Genomic DNA, 20,721 nt, shown 5'->3' with positions numbered 1-20,721 from the left:
TTGTCGCCTTCAGTATACCCGTTATTTCTAACTTGCACCATAGGCCTCCTGAAAGCTGTTTTCACAGAATTACTATTAATCCATTACAAATCTTCTAGGTATAAACTTGAATCAAGCCAGGGAAACAATTAGATTGGTTGATTTGATGGCCCCCAATATTACTATCAAAGCCTTGTTCATGCGCTGTCCAACAGATAGGACGAATGTCCAAGAAAACAATGGACAAATCTGTTACAATGCATTGGCCAAGGTATGAATGCTTCTTCAAATACCTGTTACACGACTTTGAACTAATGCCTTTTAGCTCATGCCCAGCCATATTTATGCTGGAAAAGGAAATAATTGTAGTACAGCCCGTTCTGCGGAAGCATCCAAGAGAGTGAAACCTTGTGAGAGACAGCTTAAGGATCCTCAGCGGAAGTCCGTCTATGGAGGTCAAGTGCCTCGAGTCTCCACGGCATTATTTACTATATCCTGTTCTGAAAAAGGGCTAGACAATTCGACATATATATCTCCAGGACACAACGGAACCGGAGAAAAAGGACCTTTAGTCAAGGATGAGATGATCGACACTTACACAGAAAGCAATACATATGTTCAAGGAAGACTTGGTGGAAAGTCTGAAACTTTCCTAGTCGATGGCTTGGAGGAAAGAACACGTTGTCTGGATATTAGCTTTGAGGACCAACCCGTGGGAGCCGACATCGAAGAAGCATATATACAGGGAGAAGCCTTGACACCACCCGAAATCAAGTTCTCTGAGGAAGGTGATATGGATGATGACTACTGGACTTGGGACCAGTGCTCTCAAAGATTCCGACATTGGGATGCAGAACGTGGAGAATGGTTATACTTCCCTGAGAGATTTGATTGAAATGATTTGATAAATCATAGGCGGGTTGGGATGTGCAACGGCCAACTCGGTGTAGTCAGATGAAGGAGAGCTCTAAGACCAGTCACTGTAGAATCCGTTCGCTGTTCAATATTTTCATGTTTCAATTTCAGCTAAGTACCACCTCACTTCGGACCCTGCGCCATATACTCCTCATTCGTACCAATGCCGCTCGTCATCTCATCGTCTCATCATTCGTCTTTCCCGATACCGGATACTTCAAATCAAGCCTTGCTTTCAGGCCTATCCTTGACAGTCTTATCATCAGGTGAAAAGCTCAGACTGACGCTGTTCACACAGTGACGCTCATCAGTTGGCGTGTCAAAGCCCTCGCCCTTGAACACATGTCCCAGGTGACCGCCGCAGTTGGCACATACAATCTCTGTTCGTGCCATACCGAAAGCACGATCCTCGTGACGGACAACGGCGCCAGGGATACTGTCAAAGTAGGCTGGCCAGCCGCAGCCAGAGCTGAACTTGTGGCTCGCCTTATAAAGTGGTGCATCACAACCAGCGCAGGTATAAACACCCTGCTCAGGATAGTGCTTGTCAAACGTTCCAGAACCAGGAGGCTCGGTACCCTTCTCACGCAGGATACGGAATTGCTCTGCGAACGTTAGTTGCTCTGCAGAAGAGATGCTAGCAGTGTAAGAACATACCCTTGTTGAGGACAGCTCGCCACTCGTCGTTTGAACGTTGATCAGGGTAAGACATATTGGAAGAGTTCTTGGATGAAGTGCCAAACAAAGCGCCCAGCAGAGGAATACCAGACATAGATCGAAGGGGAATAGGTCGAAAGGCCAGGTGTGAAGGCAGAGGGGGTCTTACGCGGGTGATATTTGAGAAAGTGTAGAAAAGTGTTGATAGTAATGGAGAGAAGCGCATTGAGAAAGGAGTTGTATATGGTTATTTATATTTGATTGAAGATGAGTTATCATTCATGACCTTCAAGAGAGACGTTATAAGTCCCGGGTCTTAGTGGCAACCAGTTGACAAATCATGGGTTGCGAACTGTGGAATCATCTGCATCATCGAATTATTGCTGCTAAGCCTACCACAGCCACCTTTTGATTATCCCGCTTTACGCTCTTTGTGGCCCAACGGCTCGAGTATTGCGCTCGAATACGCTGGAACAATTCCAAATCCGGCAATTTGATGATTCAACTTTAAGAGCTGATTACTCTGAAAGCCAAAAAAAAAAGTCTTATTTTCTTCGGGTAGGATAAGACTTTGGTTTCAGCCCCCATATTTCGTATCTCACCCAAATGATCGAAGTCCGAAAGATAACTTCATTTCAAATGTGAGACAGATACTTTACCCGCGAAGAGTGAGCCATGAGTCTGAGTATCCTTGAGACAATTGCAGGCCAAGATGTTTAAAATGTAAATTTCTTCGACCCGACTCTATTCACAAAAGGAGTAATTAATCATTGATACAAGGTGAAAGGAAAGCTGGGATCATCCAGTGGCTGGTGCAGTCTTGTAACCCCCCGCCAAATCCAGGGGTCAGGTACCTACACGCCCCGCCCATCCATTGCATATATTCCGCTGGGCAGCTAAAGGGAACATCACCGACCACCTTGGCACCTCCCTATCAACATTCATCCAATTCTAGGCACACCCTTTTCGAACAGGTTGCCACTTTGCAACAACACTCGTTCAGAGTGACGCTTCGAATCCCTTTGCCTCGACTTCTACCACAACCCGTAACGAACTCCCTCTGTATTATCATCAATCAGTATCACCATGTCCAGGAGAGCCCCGAACCCCGCTGCTGAGCGGGCGGCGCAAAACCAAGCTACCATCAAGAGTCTCCTCAAGTTGGAGGCCAATAAGGTCTGCTCTGATTGTAAACGGAACAAGCGTATGTATTAGACTACGAGCTTGCTAGCAAATTCCCTCTAACCATTTCAGATCCTCGATGGGCCAGCTGGAACCTAGGTGTCTTCATCTGTATCCGATGTTCGGGCATCCATCGTGGCATGGGCACTCACATCAGCCGAGTCAAGTCTGTCGACCTCGATTCTTGGACCGATGAACAACTCCAAAGCGTTCTGAGCTGGGGAAACGCTCGCGCCAATAAATACTGGGAGGCCAAGCTTGCGCCAGGCCATGCTCCCTCTGAAGCCAAGATCGAGAACTTTATCCGAACGAAGTACGAACTCAAGCGATGGGTTATGGACGGCCCCATGCCCGATCCCGCTACTCTAGATGCTGATGGCGACGACGATGTACCCCTTAGCATTGTGAAGGAGAAGCAAGTCATAGAGCGCAAGGAGTCCATCAGAAAGGCATCCCTAGGCAACTCACAAGCACCGAAATCTATCCCTGCACCTCAGGGCGATCTTATCGGCGGAGACCCTGTCCCTGTGCGGTCAAGCAGCGCTGCTCCTCACGCGGCGAAGGTTGCTCCTAAGGCAGAGCCTGCTCCCCCGAGGGCAACGAGCACAAAGGACTCTCTACTCGGACTCGACTTCTTTGGCGAGCCCGCGGCTCCTCCTCGACCGGCCAGCACAACTGGTACCGCTCCGAGCGGCCAGTCTCGTCCTGATTTGAAACAATCTATCCTATCCTTATATGCTACTGCACCTAAACCTCAACCTCCTGCTCAACCTCAGCAACAGTCATCTGCGGGAGGCTTTGGTGGCCTTGCCTCTCCCACTTTCAGCCACCAGTCTCAAGGCTCTGTTGGTGGCTTCAACGACGCCTTTGGTGGTCTCAGCATCTCGAATCCCCCCAAGCCCGCCGCTCCCGACCCCTTTGCTAGCCTCAGCTCCGCCAGTCGTACCACATCAAGCAGCAATGCCTTCGGTGGCCTAGGAGGAGGTAGTTTCTTCAACAGCAAACCCTCCCAACCCGCTGCCCCTACCCACCAGCAGCAATCTTCCAACTTCTCGAACTTCGGTGGCTTTTCCTCTCCGCCGCCGGCTGCTTCTGCTGCTCCTGCCGCGCCCAAGCCCGCTCAATCCTCCGCTATGGGTGACCTTTTCGATCTTTCTGCACCTGTGACCACATCGCCCCCTCCACCACAGCCCGCAGCTGCTTCTACCAACTCCGTCTTTAAGCTCTCTTCTCCCCAAAGCCCACCTGCTGCCGCGCCAGCCAGTACGACGACAACTACTAACGCAGCCGGTTCTATGGGTGGTTTCTCTGGTGCTGATGTTTGGGGTGGAAGTGATTGGGGAGCCCCTGCAGCCCCAGCCCCAGCTCCAGTCCAGAAAGCCCCTGAACCACCAAAGCCCGCGGCGAGTGATTTTGGTTGGGGTAATGCGGGAGGAGCCTTTGCCAATACACCCATCGTCCCGGGGGCATCAGGAGGCTTCAATCCTATTGCATCGCCCAAGGTATCGGCTGATGAGGAGTTCGGAGGATGGACAAGCAGTGGACCTGCTGCTAGTGGCAGTAGTGGTCAAGCCAAGCCTAGCGGTGGCTTTGGCGGAGATGAAGACTTGTTCTCCAACGTGTGGCAGTAGGTAGTGGGTTTTGGAAACATCTAGATGGCTTTTGGGGCGGAGGTTTCTATAAAACAATTGCAGGCATGATTGGCGTTTGCATGTTAGGAGTCAAGTAGATGCGAAACAGGATGGCTTAAATTGTACGACCATTATGACATTGGCTCGGGTGAGAAGCAATGTGAATGTATTCAAATAACGCCGGCCCAACGCTGCGAAAACAGTAAAAATCCTGAGACACAACTCCTTAGCCTTTTAGCTGTGGACACTTGGATGCCCTCGACCATCTGTGTATGCCACCTGGTAAACACCCGACTTTCCTTCACAACTGATGCCCTGTATTAGGATCGTTCCTTGTCCAACTTCATCTGTGTCAAGGCTCTTAGAACAACAGTTTAGCCCCGTAGAATAACACCAAGAACACGCCAATAACGATTCCCGAAAGCTTCAGAATAGCGACACGGTTGCCTGATGCAGCCATGCGAGTTAAGCGGCCAGCAGAACCCTTCATCTGTGTGGTCATGGAGGAGAAAGTATCGGACTGTTGGACGTTAGTAAACTGTAAGTTGTCGCTTCCGAAGGAGGTAGACGGACGGTGTTGTCGATGACATCCTGAGCTCGGGCATTATCGTAAATGTCGACTGTCACACCCCGAAGGGCGGAGACCTTTGCAGAGAGCTCATCCAGGCGTGCATTGTTCTGGCGCTCTCGTTCGTAGGCTTCGGACATGGTGAAGATTGCTGGAAGTTAGGGATGGCGAAACAGGGGTTATCGGTACGGTCTGGCTTTCTATGGGAACAGAATGATTGGTGTGTGTTGTTTGTCGCCGCTTTGCAGAAGACAAGATAGCTTCGTCGTCGTGAAATGTACCCTCGAAATGTCAAGTGCCAAGTTGTGAAAGGGGTTCGAGTTCTAACACAAAACCGATAGCCATGACGACCTCCTCCTCCGTCGGCCCCAAAGTCCGCCACGGCCACCTCACGCGGGCGCGCTGGGCATTTACTGGTACGTACTCTGTTGCTGACACCGCCACACTTCAACTAACAGCCACACCTCCATCCGCCCAGAAACTGGAGATTTCTCCATGCACCAAAGGAAAGCTGTATGTAACTGTACTGTACCCTGGCGCCTAAGGCGGGGCAACATGTTACATACAGACAAGGCCTGATGAAAGAAAATGGTTGGGTAGTTGTAAAAGGCTCTAAGTTCAGTGGATTCATTGTTATGTACTTAGGTAGGTAGGTATTCACGCTGTCACGACTTGAATTACTGCGCCACAGAACATGGAAGCTCCCCATTACGAGGTGCCGTGAATCCGCATGCCCAACGTCTGCACCTAATAGTGCAGACTTGAGACCTCTACTTTTCCTCCTTTGTAGCTTTGTCGATCCTACAAGTCCTTGTATAATATCGCCGCAGAATATTCTACACTCGTTTGCTTACGTCCACTCCTTGGCATATACCATCGAGGCGCAGCAGTAACTCGTCTGGTGACGACGCAACCCGGACAAGCTGGGCTACTATACCTATCGTATCAACCCCACCCATCGCCCTTGTACTGAGAGCTTCTTGGCTCCTCCAACAACAGTTTTCGACTTGCGCGAAGACAACTTTCGATCCCCGTCCCTGTTTGTGTATTGTATCTCTTGAGCTTTGGTTTAGTGTATCAATATGGGCATCAACAATCCCCTCCCGTCGTCTATGGCGTGTAAGTCGAGCCACCAAATTCTGCACTCATGATCGCACATCATGAGCTACTCCACTCCTCAATGAAGCGATCAGCTCAAGTGCGAGACATGGCTAACACAATCCCCAATAGCGGAATGTAAGAAGTGCGGCAAGATCCTGACTTCTTTCATCAACCCCCGCCAGTCTTTCGGTCCCGACAAGGTCATTCCTCCATCCATCCTCGCCAATGCTAAGGGTCTTGCTATCATCACCGTTCTCAAGGCCGGGTTCCTCGGCTCAGGACGTTTTGGCAGCGGTCTTGTCGTCGCCCGACTTCCCGAGGGTGGTTGGAGCGCCCCGAGCGCTATTGCAACCGCCGGAGCCGGCTTCGGTGGTCAAATTGGTTTCGAATTGACCGATTTTGTCTTTATTCTGAACGATTCGAGCGCCGTCCGATCCTTTGCCCAAGCTGGGTCTTTGACACTAGGTGGCAATGTCTCCTTGGCAGCTGGTCCCGTTGGTCGCAACGCCGAAGCAGCCGGCGCTGCTTCGCTGAAAGGTGTCGCTGGTATTTTCAGTTACTCCAAGACCAAGGGCCTCTTTGCTGGTGTTTCCCTTGAGGGATCTGCGATTATTGAGCGCCGTGATGCCAACGAGAAGATGTACGGCCAACGCTTTACAGCGCAGCAGCTCCTCACCGGTTCTGTGAGGCCACCTCCTCAAGCTGCCCCTCTCATGAATATCCTTAACTCGCGCGTTTTCAATGGCATGAGAGGCGGTGGTGATGACGCCATGTACAACGACATTCCTGTATACGACGATCAGCACGACGACGTTGTTTGGAACGGTCGCCGAGGATCCGCGATGGGCGAGGGCGTCCAGCGCGATCGTACCGGCTCAGGCTCATATGACGATAGCTTCGGACGACCCAGCCGATCGAATACATGGCAGGACGATGTATACGACAGACCAGGCGGCTTTGGCGGACCCACGCGTTCCAGCACATTTGCTTCTGGCGGCGGCGCGAACAACGACTACGTTTATCATGACAATCCCACAGGAGGTTCGGGAGGGTTTGGCGCTGAGAAGAAGGCTGGCCCTGGACGGCCAGCGGCTCCCAAGCCCAACTTTGGTGCCAAGCAAGCAATGCTTAAGAAGAACGAGGCAGTTGCTGTGTACAACTTTGACGCGGATCAACCAGGTGATCTGGGTTTCAAGAAGGGCGATGTCATCACTGTTTTAAAGCGAACCGAGAGTGATAACGACTGGTGGTATGTATCCAACGCCAACTGCTTAAATACCGTCGCAATAACTAACAGCCTCTAGGACCGGACAAATTGGCACAAGAACGGGCATTTTCCCCAGCAACTATGTCAAGATGAAGGAGTAATGGTTGTTATCTTTGTATCGATTTAAATACCCTTGAGGCACGTTTCGGATGGATACCTTATGAATACGACGGCTTTTTTGTCTTATGTCTATTTTGAAAAATGGCGGTTGCAAAGACTAAACAGTTTTACACCTCACATGTCCTCCACAAGCTTTGGATTATAAAAAACCTACACATTTGTAGCAGATGGATGTTTTGTCACCTCTGAGCGTTTAGTAAACGGTGCATTGGCTCATGGACCCCAGCCAATGCATGGCAGATGTGTTAGTTAGTAGGTATCTAAGCTCTATCAAACTAACACATCGAACATTCCTAACTTGAGCTTTAGGAAGGTAACATGGTTACGACTTTAAAATAGCTGTTGCCATAGTTGAACCGCAATAAGACTCAGTAGGCGCCCATAACGGCTAGGCACCACAACAGAAACTGTATGAAGACTGTCTGCCACATAGATGTAGAGATAGCGAAATTCTGTACGTCATGGCTAACCGTTCACACGCAATCTAGTTAACGCTATCATGGCCAGTTGGGGATGAGCGTACCCCTTAAAATACACTTGAGAAGTTTGTACATGCCAGGCTCTATATCAATGACAAACGGCACCCAGAGTCTGGGATCACAATGAATACGCTCTCTTGACTGGTGGCTTTCTCACCTGAGGCAGATTTCTAGTCCTTATTATGTCCAAGCAATGAGTCGGTCGCCGAGGGTATCAAACCCTAAGTCTTCGCCGGGCATTTGCAATAGAGTTCACACAAGAACTCAGAAAGAGATATTTTGAATTTATCAAACGCCATGTATTAATCAGTCTTTCTGTAAATGGGGAAAGAGGCTAACTTTGTGATCAGTCGTAGTACCAAGAACAGGTAGATCCTCAGATCTGTCATTTGTGAACTATCATTGCATTTGAACTTGAGAGTGTATTAATAAAAACTTTGATGAAAAACTTAATTTTAAAGCACTCAAGGGTGTTAAAGAAAATACAGCCTTGAAATGCACCAACTGTGCCAGGACGACCATGATTCTGAACTAGGTGCTTGACCAGGGATGCTTGCGAATGAGGTGCCAGGCTAACTCTTGGGGTGTATTTATGACCTGGATGATGTAGAAAGCTCTCGCAAGTTCCCCATCACCGTTCTCGATCTCTTGAATTCGTTGGTTGATAACATCTCGTATGTTTTTGTGAAACCTGGTCCAGAGCTTGAGTCTGGTTTGACCTCGGTGCTTGCCCATATTGCGAGAAAAACGACTGACAATCATAATATGGCTACCCCTCTTCTCGAACCATTCCAGCGTGTGTTGATCACCGTGACGCTGGCTGGTGTTTCGACAGAGACGGAAATCTTTGTTGGTCGTCTCCTGGGTATTGTTGAGAGGAATATCTTTGAAGAGATTCCTCAGGCCTCGCTTTCGACAGAACCAGCCAGAAAGACTAGTAGGCCGCTTGCTAATGCCTTTCATTGTATAATTAGAACACATGTGCGTACTATGCTAGCACATGCAAAGTCACAACTTACGTTGGGTGGACTCGCGTGTCCGTTTTGCCCGGATGTCAAGAGCTTTCTCGATATCAATGCTGGGGAACTTGTCCAACACCCGTTGCATCTCGGGACTCTGGATTATCTCTCGGTCACTGGAACTGGGGCCAGGGCTCGGAAAGGTTGTAAGGATATTTGGGTCCTCAATGCTTGGTAGGACTGTCTCTGATATCGACATCGTGACAGCTAGGATGAATGCAATACAGAAAGAAATGCAGCTCAACTCTAACCAATGGGGATGCGCGGAGTCTTCGCAAGAACAATGAGCCCTGTGAATAAACTTCGTATTAATGGGCGCCTTGATGCCGTGATAAGTTGGATGGACCGAGGACGTAAAGGGGTTCGGTTGGTTGTTGAATGGGGGAGGCGAGAGAGTCCGAGGTAGGTGTGGTCGGTACAGTTCATTATTAGGAACGGTGAGTCAGTCTCAGCAACAAATCAGATGCCTACCTAAGGTAACTATTTGCAAGCACTTAAACTCCCATAATAAAGTCAAATGTCCGAGTTTCCTTCCTTTAACCTCCAACTATCCGTTCATATGGCAGGTAACTCGCCAATCAGTCGTCACTCCCCACCGGCCATGACTTGCAACTTTTCATACCAGAAGTCTCTACGTCTTGCCCATAGTTGCTTTGAATAGAACTGTGCAAGCAAAGCTGCATCACCGCCCCTGGCAACATCCTGTCCGAACTGTTCAACCAACGGGGTTGTTGCTTGATTCAAATCCTTCAACGTGTTGTAGTCACTGAGTATAACCCATGGTAGGAGCTCCACGCCCGAGCTTCCTTGCCTTGATTCTGAGGACTTATGGGAGCTAGTTGAAACTTTTGGGCCTTTTGGGAGGGTTGTCTGACATTCGGCGTCCTTGTACATACCATCTTTGGCTTTCACACTCGCAAATGCACTCGCCGATTTAGAGCTGAGAGGGTGGTCTTCAAAACTGTTAGTTGCATTAGAATAATCTTCAGTGTTTTCTGACGCAAGAACTCTGCCACTATTCTGGTTTAACCTCTCATTTGTGGTGTTGTACGTGGTCTCGGTGCTTTGACTTTTCCCTGAATTGGTTGGATCTCTCCTTAAAGATCGGCTTTGGGGTCTCCTGGGTTTTCTAGGGTCGGATGATTTCTCAAGCCTCGATCGTATACCTGCAAACACCTCAGGCTTCTTATATGGTGCGGCGGTCTTTGCGCGTGAATCAAACGGCAACTGTCTGGGTCGAGGCATCTGTTTGCGAAAGTCCTGGTCGTGCAATGGCTGTTGACGGAACGGTTCTAGCGAAAGGTCTTTTATCAAGTCTGCGCGCGTATCACAGCTCTTGGTATCCACATCCGAGCGACTTTCAAAAGAGCCGACTTCAGGACTTTCACGAACTGGGAGACTCCGCGCATGGGAGCCTGTGGTGGACATATTCAGAGGCATCACCATGTCGGCCCTGCCGATGGGCGACTGTGTCGGAGGCGGTGGCGAGTTAAAGGAGTACCTCAGAGGCGACCCAACGCGAGGTATGTGTGAGTGTGTGCCGTCTCTTTCAAGGAACATGTGGTATGGGTTGAGTTGTGCCGTCACTGGACTAGTATGCCGCATTTGAGTCCCTGGAAGATAGTTTTGCATTTGTATTGACTGCGCTCTTTGTGTCTGTTCCATGTAAGAGGGCGGGACAGTCGAAAATGGCGAAGGCTGTAAAGGAGCGTTCAACATGGTGGTGAACGAGAAGTCAGGTGGAGCACCAGTTCCTTGGAAATGATTCGGAGGCAATAGAGTCGGCGGAGTGATTGATGAGAGTCGCGGCCTTGTGTCAAACATGGCATCGTGTGTTTGCGATACAGGCTGAGGAGGAACTGTTACAAGAGATGCTGGTATTGCCTCGCTAGCGAAGAACCCAGCCTTCTGCAGCAAGCATACAGTTATACTGAAATCTCTCTTTTCCTCAAACTGCACGAGGAGCGCTTGTGGCTTCTTAGGTACAGATACACAGATTCGATTCGTTTGATTATCGATGCTGATGATCTCTGCAGAGGACGATGATCCTCCTTTTATTTCACTGAGTCGAAGGGAAACCTGGCCCATTAGCCTCCTACTCTAGCCCAATACCACCAGTCCATACCACTTGTTGTTTCCCTTTATGTATCAAAAGAACCAAAATTCCCATTTCTGATCCGATGGGCCTTTCACCCTCGATCGTCAGAGTAAAGGCACTGTATGGGCGAGAAGAGTTGTAGGCTTTGGCATTCGCTCCATCGCGGATCTCCAAGTAAACGAGTGGGCATGCGGACACAGGAGTTGGGGGACCAGCCATGATAGAACTCAAAAATGGAAGACTGCATAGGTAGATACTCTGCAGAGCAAATGAGATAGGTTTTGATCGAGTTTGGGTCAGAGCTCGAGGAGACACAGTCTTACGCGCCTTGTGCTGTGCAATTGGGCTTTGATTTGAGGACTCGGCTTCTCCTTCCGAAGCACTTGATAGGTAGGAAGCAAGTACTACCTGCCGCGACACGGCCACCCATCCTTCTTGCTAGCTTAGTAGCTTATCTAGGCACCTGGGTGTTTAAGCAAAGATCGATAAGTCCACCTCAAAAAAAGGATCTAACGACTTCAACTTTGGTCAGGAGAAATTGAGGTAAAGTGATGAATACCTTAATTCACTGCCTACCTTACCTTAACGAACAAGAGAACCATTTTCCCCACCATGGAGGTTGTGACTAAGAGTCACGTGGAGATAAGCTAGCGCAATCTTACCCCAAGAACTTCGACGCGCCGCGCCAAACCAAACTATCAGCGACTGACCCATGCGATTTGAGATTCGTGGATCAAGCTACAAGCACCCACGGTATCTCTAAAAACCAGCTAATTATTGATACAGAGGCCATTTAAGCCTTTTAGACGCTGGGTGGAAGCGCCTGTCCGTGGAAACCTTTCGTGACTGCACGACATTCAACGCAGCTCGACGACAAGAGACCTTTCCCCCTTCTTCGCGACTGCGCATTTCGTATCCTGTTTCTAGCCACCCGCGCATAATCAGTTCACCGCACGACCTCTCAATATGGCGCCCGTTCGCAATGAAGTGCCACCGCACACGATAGATCGCACGCCCGAATACGAGGATTTTATGTCGCGACTCCGTGAATATCATTCCAAGCGAGGGACAACACTTGATCCAGAGCCCAAGGTCGGCGCAACGCATGTTGACTTGCTCAAGGTCTTCAATCACGTCGTAGAGAGTGGCGGTTATGACAAGATCTCGGAGGAGAAGCTCGCATGGCGACGTATGGCGTCAGAGCTGGGTATATATTCTAACAATGAAGCCTCCACGGCCTTCTCGTTGAAGGAAAAGTTCTACAAAAACTTGGCTGCGTTTGAGATCAGCACAGTACATGGAAAGGAACCTCCACCAAAAGATATCTTGGAGGATGTGACGGCTAAAGGCGCTGGCTTGTTGTCACGCACAAGGGAGAATTTCTGGGGGAAGAAAAGAGAGAGCAACGTTGGTGCCACAGACTCAGCGGCCTCGGGAGACGATGGTACACCCGTCCGCGAGCGACCCGTGCCAGACACTGCTGCCAGTGCGCGTGCTTCCAGAGGACTACGTGAGGCGCCTCCTCAGCGTGTCATCTTTCAACCGGATACTGGACCTTCACGAACAACCCGTCATTCTTCTGCTCACCATGCGAGCAGTACCAACTCACCGGCCGCGAACCCTCCTCAGACCCCTTCGCATCACCCAAACATGCACATACCTCAGCAGCACCAACAACAGAATTATCAGGGAAACCGAGGTCCCTCGGTTCTTCACCACCCAACTAACACTGAGAATACATCCAACTTGGTCACTGCCTATCAGCCGCGATTTTCTAAACCCCTAACACTGCGCGCAGTGCCAACCCCAAGCAATGCGCCCACCGAGTTTCAGAAGCCACGCCAAACTCCGCGCATTGACCCTCGTCAACCGATGCAACCTGGCAGTGAGCATTCACCCGTAATTTTGTGCTTTTCTCCCACTAACTAGGTGTATTAGCCGGTTTTGATGGCCCAAATATTTACATGAGGTGTCTGAACGCTTTGCGATCAAATATTCCCGCTGAACAAGCCTTTGCGCTCAGTCATCTGGTCAAAATATCGTTTGAGCGAGGTGACAAGTACAAGTTCGACTCGTTCCCCGGTCTGGCCGAAGGTCTAGTTGACAAAGCCCTTGAGGTGGGACATCTGTTCTACCACGTCAACTGGCGCATATCTTGGAACCTTCCATATGACTCTAGTGACCCGAGTGCCCTCGATGGAAACTATGGGACAAAAGATATCCTGGAGCGTATCGAAAACCTGATTGAGAAGGATGTACCCGACATTCTGCAAACTGAGCCATTTGCGGACAATATGGTGCTGATCACTGAAGCTGTCCTGACGTTGCGGAACATGGTCACCTTGCCTGAAAACGCTCACAACATATCAGACTTCCCTCCCATCAAGGATCTCATTTGTATCATTCTGAATCTACCGCAGAAGGATTCTCTTGTGGAACTGAAACATCTTGCCCTGGACATTGCTGAGCAGTTGACGCCGTTCATGACATTGGACTCAGAAGACCCCATGTATAGGACATTGTTGGAGCAATTGGCGTCTGACGACCGCGGTGTCATTCTGACGTCTCTTCGGGCGTTGGGGCGCATCTCCATGAATCTCGAGGCTACCAACAAGCTAAGCAATGTTCCTGGGCAAGTGCTCCAGCGACTTTCCAGTTGGCTTTTGCTCAACGATGATGAGCTTATCGACGCGTGCCTCGATTTCCTCTATCAGTACACTGCTGTTGTGTCCAACGTGGACACCTTGGTCCGGTCTCTGACGCCAGAAAACCTCATTGATCATCTTGCACGCCTCCTGGCTCATGGTGCTCGTAAGACACAACGCGAGTTTGTTCTTGTGCCCGAGCAAAGAATTCCCGCTCGTGACCAGATTGCTCCTATGCCTCAGGATCTTCTTCAGGAGATGCTCAAGCTTGAAGAGCCAGATCGTGTTCACCGTTGGGTTCGCTGCTTCTTCGAGGAGGACAATAACTCTTTTGTCACACAACTAGCCGCCTGGCAGGCCTACCAAAACGCATTTGTCGCACCACTCAAGGTCATCAATCAGCCTCTTATCACACCTGCCGATTTCATCCGGAACAGTACGTCTGTATACAAGGATTCAAACGCGCAGGTCCTCAGAGAGCCTGGTGATCCGCAACAAAAGTTCATCATCCACGGCATCCGTGCAAGACCAAAACCTCTTGGCTTGGATGGCAAGGAGTATGGGCGATGCCTTTGGGCCTCAAATCCTAACAATAAGCTTGAGAAATGTGGCAACTTTTACATTCAGCCTGAGAAGCTTTGGGAGCACATGCTCGTGGACCATCTGGGAGAGAAGCGAAATGAAGGGGGGCAATTCGACAACGTCGAGAAGGAATACATTTGTACCTGGGATCAGTGCTCCCGCTATCCCAAGTCCACCAAACTGCACCTTCAGGATTTCGCGAGACACATCAACACGCACATCTCTTCAGCATTGCCCAACGATGCGCTCAGTCGAAAACCAGAGCGTTCATGGATTATTCCCGCCAAGACTATGGCTGTGACCTTCGAGGAAACTGCAACAGCACGGGATGAGCGAAATCCAAACCTCCCGCCCCAGGCAGCTGGTATTCCACTCAGCGCTGCGCTAGTGCTAAGGAACATTGCTCGCAATGTGGTCAAAACGGAGGCTGAGGAAGAGATGGTCAAGAATCAAGAGAAAGTGGGTGAAATAGGAGGTTGGAACGAAGTTCTTTTTCGCCCTCTGCTACCGCGACTGTTTGAGATCCTTGCAGAGAACAGGGCCTTGGTATGTCTATCAAATACAATTACCGTTTGCCATGAAGTACTTATACTAATCAAGATCGCAGAGCCCTTACATTGCATCACTCCTTGATCTAGTCCATATTGAGAATTACGATCAGGACCGATGATGCAGTTTCGCAGGATGGCGTAATGGGAAAAGACGGGGCGTTGTCACGACATGCCTTCAAGCAACCTTGCGTTGAGGAGGCATTGTTCGCAGTGATTTACACAGGCTTCCTCACATGAATGAAAGCTGATGGAGATCAGAATGCCATGTGTTTCAGACGGATTACTTGTATTAATACCCTGCCCGTGGGCGTTCTGGGCTGGCTGGTTTTGGATGAGCGGTAGATCTTTGAACTCGAAGACTAAGAACAGAAACAGTATGCATTCTGCAGAAGTGTGTAGCATCTTTGTCGCTTTGTATGTTTGCCGCGTGAACCTGTTGGGAATGTATCAAGTGCGCATACGTCTGAGTGCTGTATACGTGATATTGGCGTATGCTTTCATGGCCTGATACCTTCAGTAAGGACAGTGCTGAAGTATTCGGCGATATAAGTCAATTACCCTCGATTCCACTGGAGAATCAACTACCGGCCCGGGCATCTGGTTTGATTCCCATCAACGCATTTTGAAAACCGGGCCGGTGCCTCTGCTGTGCATACATCTCAACGCCAGATCTCTGTAGTCTGTACTCAGCTCTATCATCAGCCGCAAAACGACTCGTACGAAACACACGGGAACCGCCGTTATGCGCATGTGGGGAAAGGGTAGTAAATAAATTGCATTGTGGTTGCTCGATAACGGCGGTTTATCCTCGCCAACTTGGTACAGTTCGACATGGGAAATCCAGTCCAGTCCACACAACAACTACCCCAGACTTGGGCACGCCTGTCGTGATGGGTGATGATAAGGGATGGAAGGGCCGTGCTTCTGCGAGGATTCTGGAACTCGCACGAATGCATGCATGCCTGGGCACCTGGTGCCCCCTTGTCCCCTTGACAGCTCCCCACCACACGATAGCTCCAAGGGTGTAGGCAGGGCAGGGCTGCAGGCAAGGTATTGCGTGCCTGGTTGTGAGATGGGCCTCAACATGTCATGTCAGTGAACCTCGCACAATTCGATCACTTGGTTGGACAGGAGGAACCTTGATTTTGATTTCGATAGTGCTTATACTACACCACGCAGTAGCTTATTGTCAGACTGTTTACACAAAGAAGGTCACTTGATATTGCAGATCCAAGTGATGTCAAGTATTGGACCAACGCTATTCACAAGATGTCAAGGCCTTATTAAAGTGTGCCTCATTTCTCTTGCCCTTGTCCCAGAAAATTGCCCCCATCAGATATTGATCAGATCAGTTGTAAACGAAGAAGATCATGTGGGTCACCCAAGGAGCTCCAAGTCCGCTCTGCCTCACGCAAGAATATCTAGACTATCCTACAGAATTAGCGATGCAGCGTCTAAGGGGGGTAGTCGAATATCGTCTGATATCTTGTTTTTGCTTTGTTGTCTCAATGGGTACAAGCGGAGTCAATCGATGAAACGAGTTAGCAAAAATACAACGAGTCTGATGTATACACCGTCTTTTGGTGTTTCTTCGTAAAGTCACCATGCTGGAAATTTGGCTTGGACCAAGTCACAAATGATGATCGCCATGCTCATCGACAAAGCGTAGGAGGTTTCATCTCGTCATTTTTGCGACCGATTAAATAAAGTAGAGTAGTAGAGTTAGTGAATAAAAGAGTTAACCCCCACTGATACAACTAAGCTATCTTTGTCATTGTTTCCTATCGTTCAGACCACGAACTGAGAAGGTGAGAGAACATTCTCGGTCAGGGTGGTATGGACAAATGGGGGGTACCAAAGGGTGGGTTAGTGTTAATGTTGTCTTGGCTATCTAGGTGTAGCCTGGTCTATCCAAGGAGGTGGGATGGCACACCGAGAGAGGTGAGTACCTCAGTAGTCTGAGCACTATGATCTATGACTACCTATGATTAGAGGTTGAGAATTGTTGGGGATAGAAGGGATCTTTGTGAGCATGGTTCTGGCACAAAAAGGAAATCTCGAGGTCAGAATGAAGTTCTATTACGAGACAGAGTCGAAGGATATTCACATGCCATGTATCATCTCCCTCACCTTGTGGAGCGGTTTCGGTGAGGAAATACTGACTCGACTGGTAGTGGATGGACCAGGATCAGCATCAACATCAACATCAGTGCGATTGTGGCCGTGTTACCCGGGACTGAAAGTTGAAACCTTCCGTGGTGTCGGCCCAGGAGGACGCGCAACATCAGATGTATGTGCTGTCTGTCTGTATGTGCGTGCGTGCCCCAGATCAGTTCGGGTCTAAAAACTGTAGCTGTAGCACATTACCGCACATTATTCAAGCACTTGCAGACTGCAGCAAGTAAGTATTTTGGCAAGGTGGAAAGCGGTGTACCAAGTTAGAAGGTGGAGGAAAAGAATTCGTCTGCCTAGAAAAGATGGAACAAAGCCTGTCGTTGGGTTGGTGACAAACTAAGCTACTGCAAGCCCTCAAGCGGATGAGGTGCCAGTTTAGCTCAGAGGCCAGCCATCATCAACAAGTTAGTGAAAGCTGCTATTTGAATTGTCTTTGGTGTTGAGGCAACGTGCACGTCTGTGCTCAAATTGTTTGCCGGTGGCCGGACAGCCGCGAAGCCAAGTGGGCAGCAATCTAGAGCCTAGAAATAGGCGGGTGAAGGCCAAGACATTCCCCGGAACGCTCGGACTGCATGAGACCTTGCATCAACTTTGTTTGTTTTGAGAGACTCCTGGAGTATGAGTGGGCAGTCTTTTCATTGCCCGAGTCTTCCAGCAAAGGAGTTGGAAACGTCACATCCCATCATATCACCACCTCACGGTGACATGTAAGCGCCCGCTGTGGAGGAGGTTGAAAGGGAGGAAGAGCGAAAGGTGGGGGTCCCAGGAATAGCTACCGAGAAAATGCTAGCCAAGCCCGTAGAGCGCAGCTCAGCCAGAGAGCTACCCCTGCAACATCCCGAAGAGCCCCTAGAGGCTAGGAGCTGGCTCCCCGCGACCCGCCATAGCTCCCCACGGCTGTACGTGGGATCTGGGTTTCTAATTGATCTTCTCCACTTGGTGCATCGAATCCCTGGGTGCCCCATATGCTTGTTTCCCGCTCTCTCAACCTACCTACCTCATTCATCATGGACGTTGGATATGTACGGTATGTAATTTTCGATGACGAGTGTGCGAAGCGTCTTTTCCGTGCCACCATCTGCGTCAATGGCTGGTTGTTTGTCCGAGATTGGCGTTGAACAGAGAAGGACACGCAATGGATGCCGTGTCGTGTCGTGTTTGTGTCTGTGTCTGTGTCTGTGTCTGTGTCTGTGTCTCTAACTAGGTAGGTAGAGAAGAAAAAAAGACGTGAATGTGAGACGTAATAGAAGGGTGAGAAAAGAGGCTGCCTCTAGACCGTCACCTCAGAATTAGAGCTGCATATGCACGTTCCGATGTGGGCATTGAGAAGCAGCGGAGAACCCCACGTTGTTATCAAGCCTATAAAATAAAAAAAAGTCGGAGGGTTATGAGAGAAGAAACCCGGACCGGCTGGCTGTACAGTACAATAAATAGCAGGCGTATCAATTGATTGACTGCCCGATGATACAATTGTCAATTGGGGCCTTTAAAAATACTAACCCAACCTGGCACAATACTTTCAAGACGACGGGAGGTAAGAGGAAACAACACCATCTCACCTCAATTATTAGGTACTTAGGTAGTTAATGCTACCTAGGTACCTATATGTAAAACACCATAGAATCTTCTCACAGCCCCCATGAATGAATGCGGAGGACCAAGGTAGCCCATATTTATTGAATATTCAAAACAAAGGCCACCTACCTACCAAGGTAAGTCTCAGACCATGTAATCAATGCTCCCCCACATTGCACTGCTTCTGCGTGCCTGAATGCGCGCCTCTGCTGTGGTCTAGTCCAAGTCTCGTCTTTGATCAATCTCTTGACAGGAAATGCAATGACCCTGCCAGTGGCCCTGGCAATCGATCTTGTGACCATCACAAATCTCCCATCCCGTCTGCCCGTCTCACATTTTGGAGGAAACCCCCGCTTGATGCGACATCGGTGCCCCGGTCCCTCCATGATGTGAGGTGAGGGTGAGGTGAGTCCAGCCTGTGCTACCCCCTTTCTTTTAGACCCGAACTAAGGAACTTCTAATTCAGGAACCATACCAATGTACCTCTATACCTTTTCTACGGTTGCTCGCTACATACAGATCTGACCTCACCGTCATACACCGAAGTCGGTGAAGAGCAGTTCTCCCTGGCTTGGGCGTCAGTAAACGTGCCGGTGGTTGCTCCACCTACGTGTGTATTGTGTATTGTGTATTTTGTACTCCGTATTGTAGCTGCCATGAGGTAGGTAAGTAGGTACCTAAGGTAGGTGTAGGCATGAGATTCTGGATGCCGTCAAACCTATATAAATCCATTGCCGGTCGGAGCTAGTTCCCCATGACCTTTCATCACACATACGCATTTCTACGACCTTAGCTTCTCACAGAATCTTTTCTCGCTTCGATCAAGAGTTCATCTGAAGCTGTATGTTATCCTAACGAAGTTATTCTTCTTGCCTTGCACGCGTAGTGAACCTTGCCAACCACTTGGTTCTTTTTTCTTGCTGTGGCCAAATTCAATGACAACTGCGACTAATAAGTTATAGGTTTTCATCGACACCTTCTCCGCACCACCTTGGTTAGAGAGATAACTTTCTGCTGCACCATAGCACACACAGGTAGCATTTTGCCACCAACAAGCTTGCCTCCTATCCCGGATCCGAAGACCAAGCCCGAATCTCCGTTGTTCGAGACATCCAGGACATCTATCTCAGATCAGCTCTACACAGCGAACAAAACGCATTACCTGTATTGCCGTTCTGGAGTCGCTATTGAAGAGCCCCGAAAATAGTACCGGTCCTCCCGCAGTCACCTAAACTTGGAACAAGCGAAACGTACCTTTCCTGAACAAACAGAACAGAACGGAACCGCACTGCTCTACTCTGCACTGCCATACGCTGCCCAGAGGTCCATCCCGTTAACTCTTGGACTTAGCTGACTTCGGAGTTTTCCTGCCGTGGAGATCTGCACTTCACATACCCAACTGTTCTATCTTTTGCCTGCACTCTTACTCCCGGTTCCACTGTTCTCTCAATCCAGGCCCCCGCGCCCGCTGCCACCCTCCTTGAACAAGCACTAGAAGCCCCCAGAGCCGCCAAACGAGAGCAGATCCCTTGATTCTAGCCTTAGGTTAGCTGAAGTCATCTGCACTGCACTGCACTGCACTGCATTGCACCGTACCTTATCGCTTACAGTCCACCTCAAGGGCCTCGCAACACCACACCCACACTACCTACTGTACACACCATACACCACACACCACACCCATTCGTTCGCCTTCCTCACGGACATACCGCTACACTAAATTCTGCACCTAGTCTACCTTTACCTTGACCTCCCTGGCAAGCAAAGTAAAACTTTTGCTTTCCCTGCGACCCTACCATACAATTTCTGCGACGACGTCCAAGAAGAAAAAAAAAAAAAAAAGTTTCGTGCTCAGATCTAGAGTTTTCTCTGCATTGCTCTCACTGCCTGCACTCCCTCCGCCTCCGCAACACACTTCACACTCTATCTGTGATTTACTTTCGGACCCACAACCATTCGACTATATATCAAGAGAATCCCTTCATCTATTCAACTCTTTCTTTACAACCTTCATCTTGCACTCTATACCCATTCTCTCGCTTGAGCACTTGTGTCTGCACAAAAAGACCAAGGCCTTATAATATATAACCACTTGCTCTCCCGCAATCACTCCTGTCCTATATACCCCCATATCCTACCTATTCTCAGCCACCAACATAAAGTCACAAACCTTCACA

At 49.4% G+C, this 20,721-nt stretch overlaps 7 protein-coding genes across 7 annotated transcripts; 3 read left to right on the top strand and 4 right to left on the bottom strand.

The window, feature by feature from the left end:
• Positions 1–1,116: 1,116 nt before the first annotated feature.
• Positions 1,117–1,777, bottom strand: FSUBG_4442 (transcription repressor; the record flags this gene model as incomplete). Its single annotated transcript, XM_036682432.1, has 2 exons — positions 1,117–1,499; positions 1,552–1,777. The coding sequence occupies 2 exons, from the start codon at positions 1,775–1,777 to the stop codon at positions 1,117–1,119; spliced, it is 609 nt and encodes a 202-aa protein (XP_036540058.1).
• Positions 1,778–2,637: 860 nt separating this feature from the next.
• FSUBG_4441 (zinc finger Gcs1p) lies at positions 2,638–4,364 on the top strand (the record flags this gene model as incomplete). Its single annotated transcript, XM_036682431.1, has 2 exons — positions 2,638–2,755; positions 2,806–4,364. The coding sequence occupies 2 exons, from the start codon at positions 2,638–2,640 to the stop codon at positions 4,362–4,364; spliced, it is 1,677 nt and encodes a 558-aa protein (XP_036540057.1).
• Positions 4,365–4,725: 361 nt separating this feature from the next.
• Positions 4,726–5,072, bottom strand: FSUBG_4440 (SFT1-SNARE; the record flags this gene model as incomplete). Its single annotated transcript, XM_036682430.1, has 2 exons — positions 4,726–4,884; positions 4,938–5,072. 2 exons carry the CDS (start codon positions 5,070–5,072, stop codon positions 4,726–4,728), a joined length of 294 nt encoding a protein of 97 aa, XP_036540056.1.
• A 942-nt stretch (positions 5,073–6,014) lies between these two features.
• On the top strand, positions 6,015–7,401 carry FSUBG_4439 (SH3 domain protein; the record flags this gene model as incomplete). The annotated part of the gene is made up of 3 exons (XM_036682428.1): positions 6,015–6,051; positions 6,163–7,282; positions 7,338–7,401. The coding sequence occupies 3 exons, from the start codon at positions 6,015–6,017 to the stop codon at positions 7,399–7,401; spliced, it is 1,221 nt and encodes a 406-aa protein (XP_036540055.1).
• A 1,029-nt stretch (positions 7,402–8,430) lies between these two features.
• FSUBG_4438 (uncharacterized protein) lies at positions 8,431–9,117 on the bottom strand (the record flags this gene model as incomplete). The annotated part of the gene is made up of 2 exons (XM_036682427.1): positions 8,431–8,855; positions 8,919–9,117. 2 exons carry the CDS (start codon positions 9,115–9,117, stop codon positions 8,431–8,433), a joined length of 624 nt encoding a protein of 207 aa, XP_036540054.1.
• Positions 9,118–9,503: 386 nt separating this feature from the next.
• Positions 9,504–11,235, bottom strand: FSUBG_4437 (uncharacterized protein; the record flags this gene model as incomplete). The annotated part of the gene is made up of 3 exons (XM_036682426.1): positions 9,504–9,871; positions 10,085–10,826; positions 11,044–11,235. 3 exons carry the CDS (start codon positions 11,233–11,235, stop codon positions 9,504–9,506), a joined length of 1,302 nt encoding a protein of 433 aa, XP_036540053.1.
• Positions 11,236–11,982: 747 nt separating this feature from the next.
• Positions 11,983–14,913, top strand: FSUBG_4436 (Los1p; the record flags this gene model as incomplete). Its single annotated transcript, XM_036682425.1, has 3 exons — positions 11,983–12,901; positions 12,955–14,789; positions 14,851–14,913. 3 exons carry the CDS (start codon positions 11,983–11,985, stop codon positions 14,911–14,913), a joined length of 2,817 nt encoding a protein of 938 aa, XP_036540052.1.
• Positions 14,914–20,721: the final 5,808 nt, after the last annotated feature.

This window comes from Fusarium subglutinans (genome assembly GCF_013396075.1).
Source record: "Fusarium subglutinans strain NRRL 66333 chromosome Unknown NRRL66333_c0000040, whole genome shotgun sequence".
NCBI classification, from domain to species: Eukaryota; Fungi; Ascomycota; class Sordariomycetes; order Hypocreales; family Nectriaceae; genus Fusarium; species Fusarium subglutinans.
This window is presented reverse-complemented; position numbering and strand designations above follow the sequence as displayed.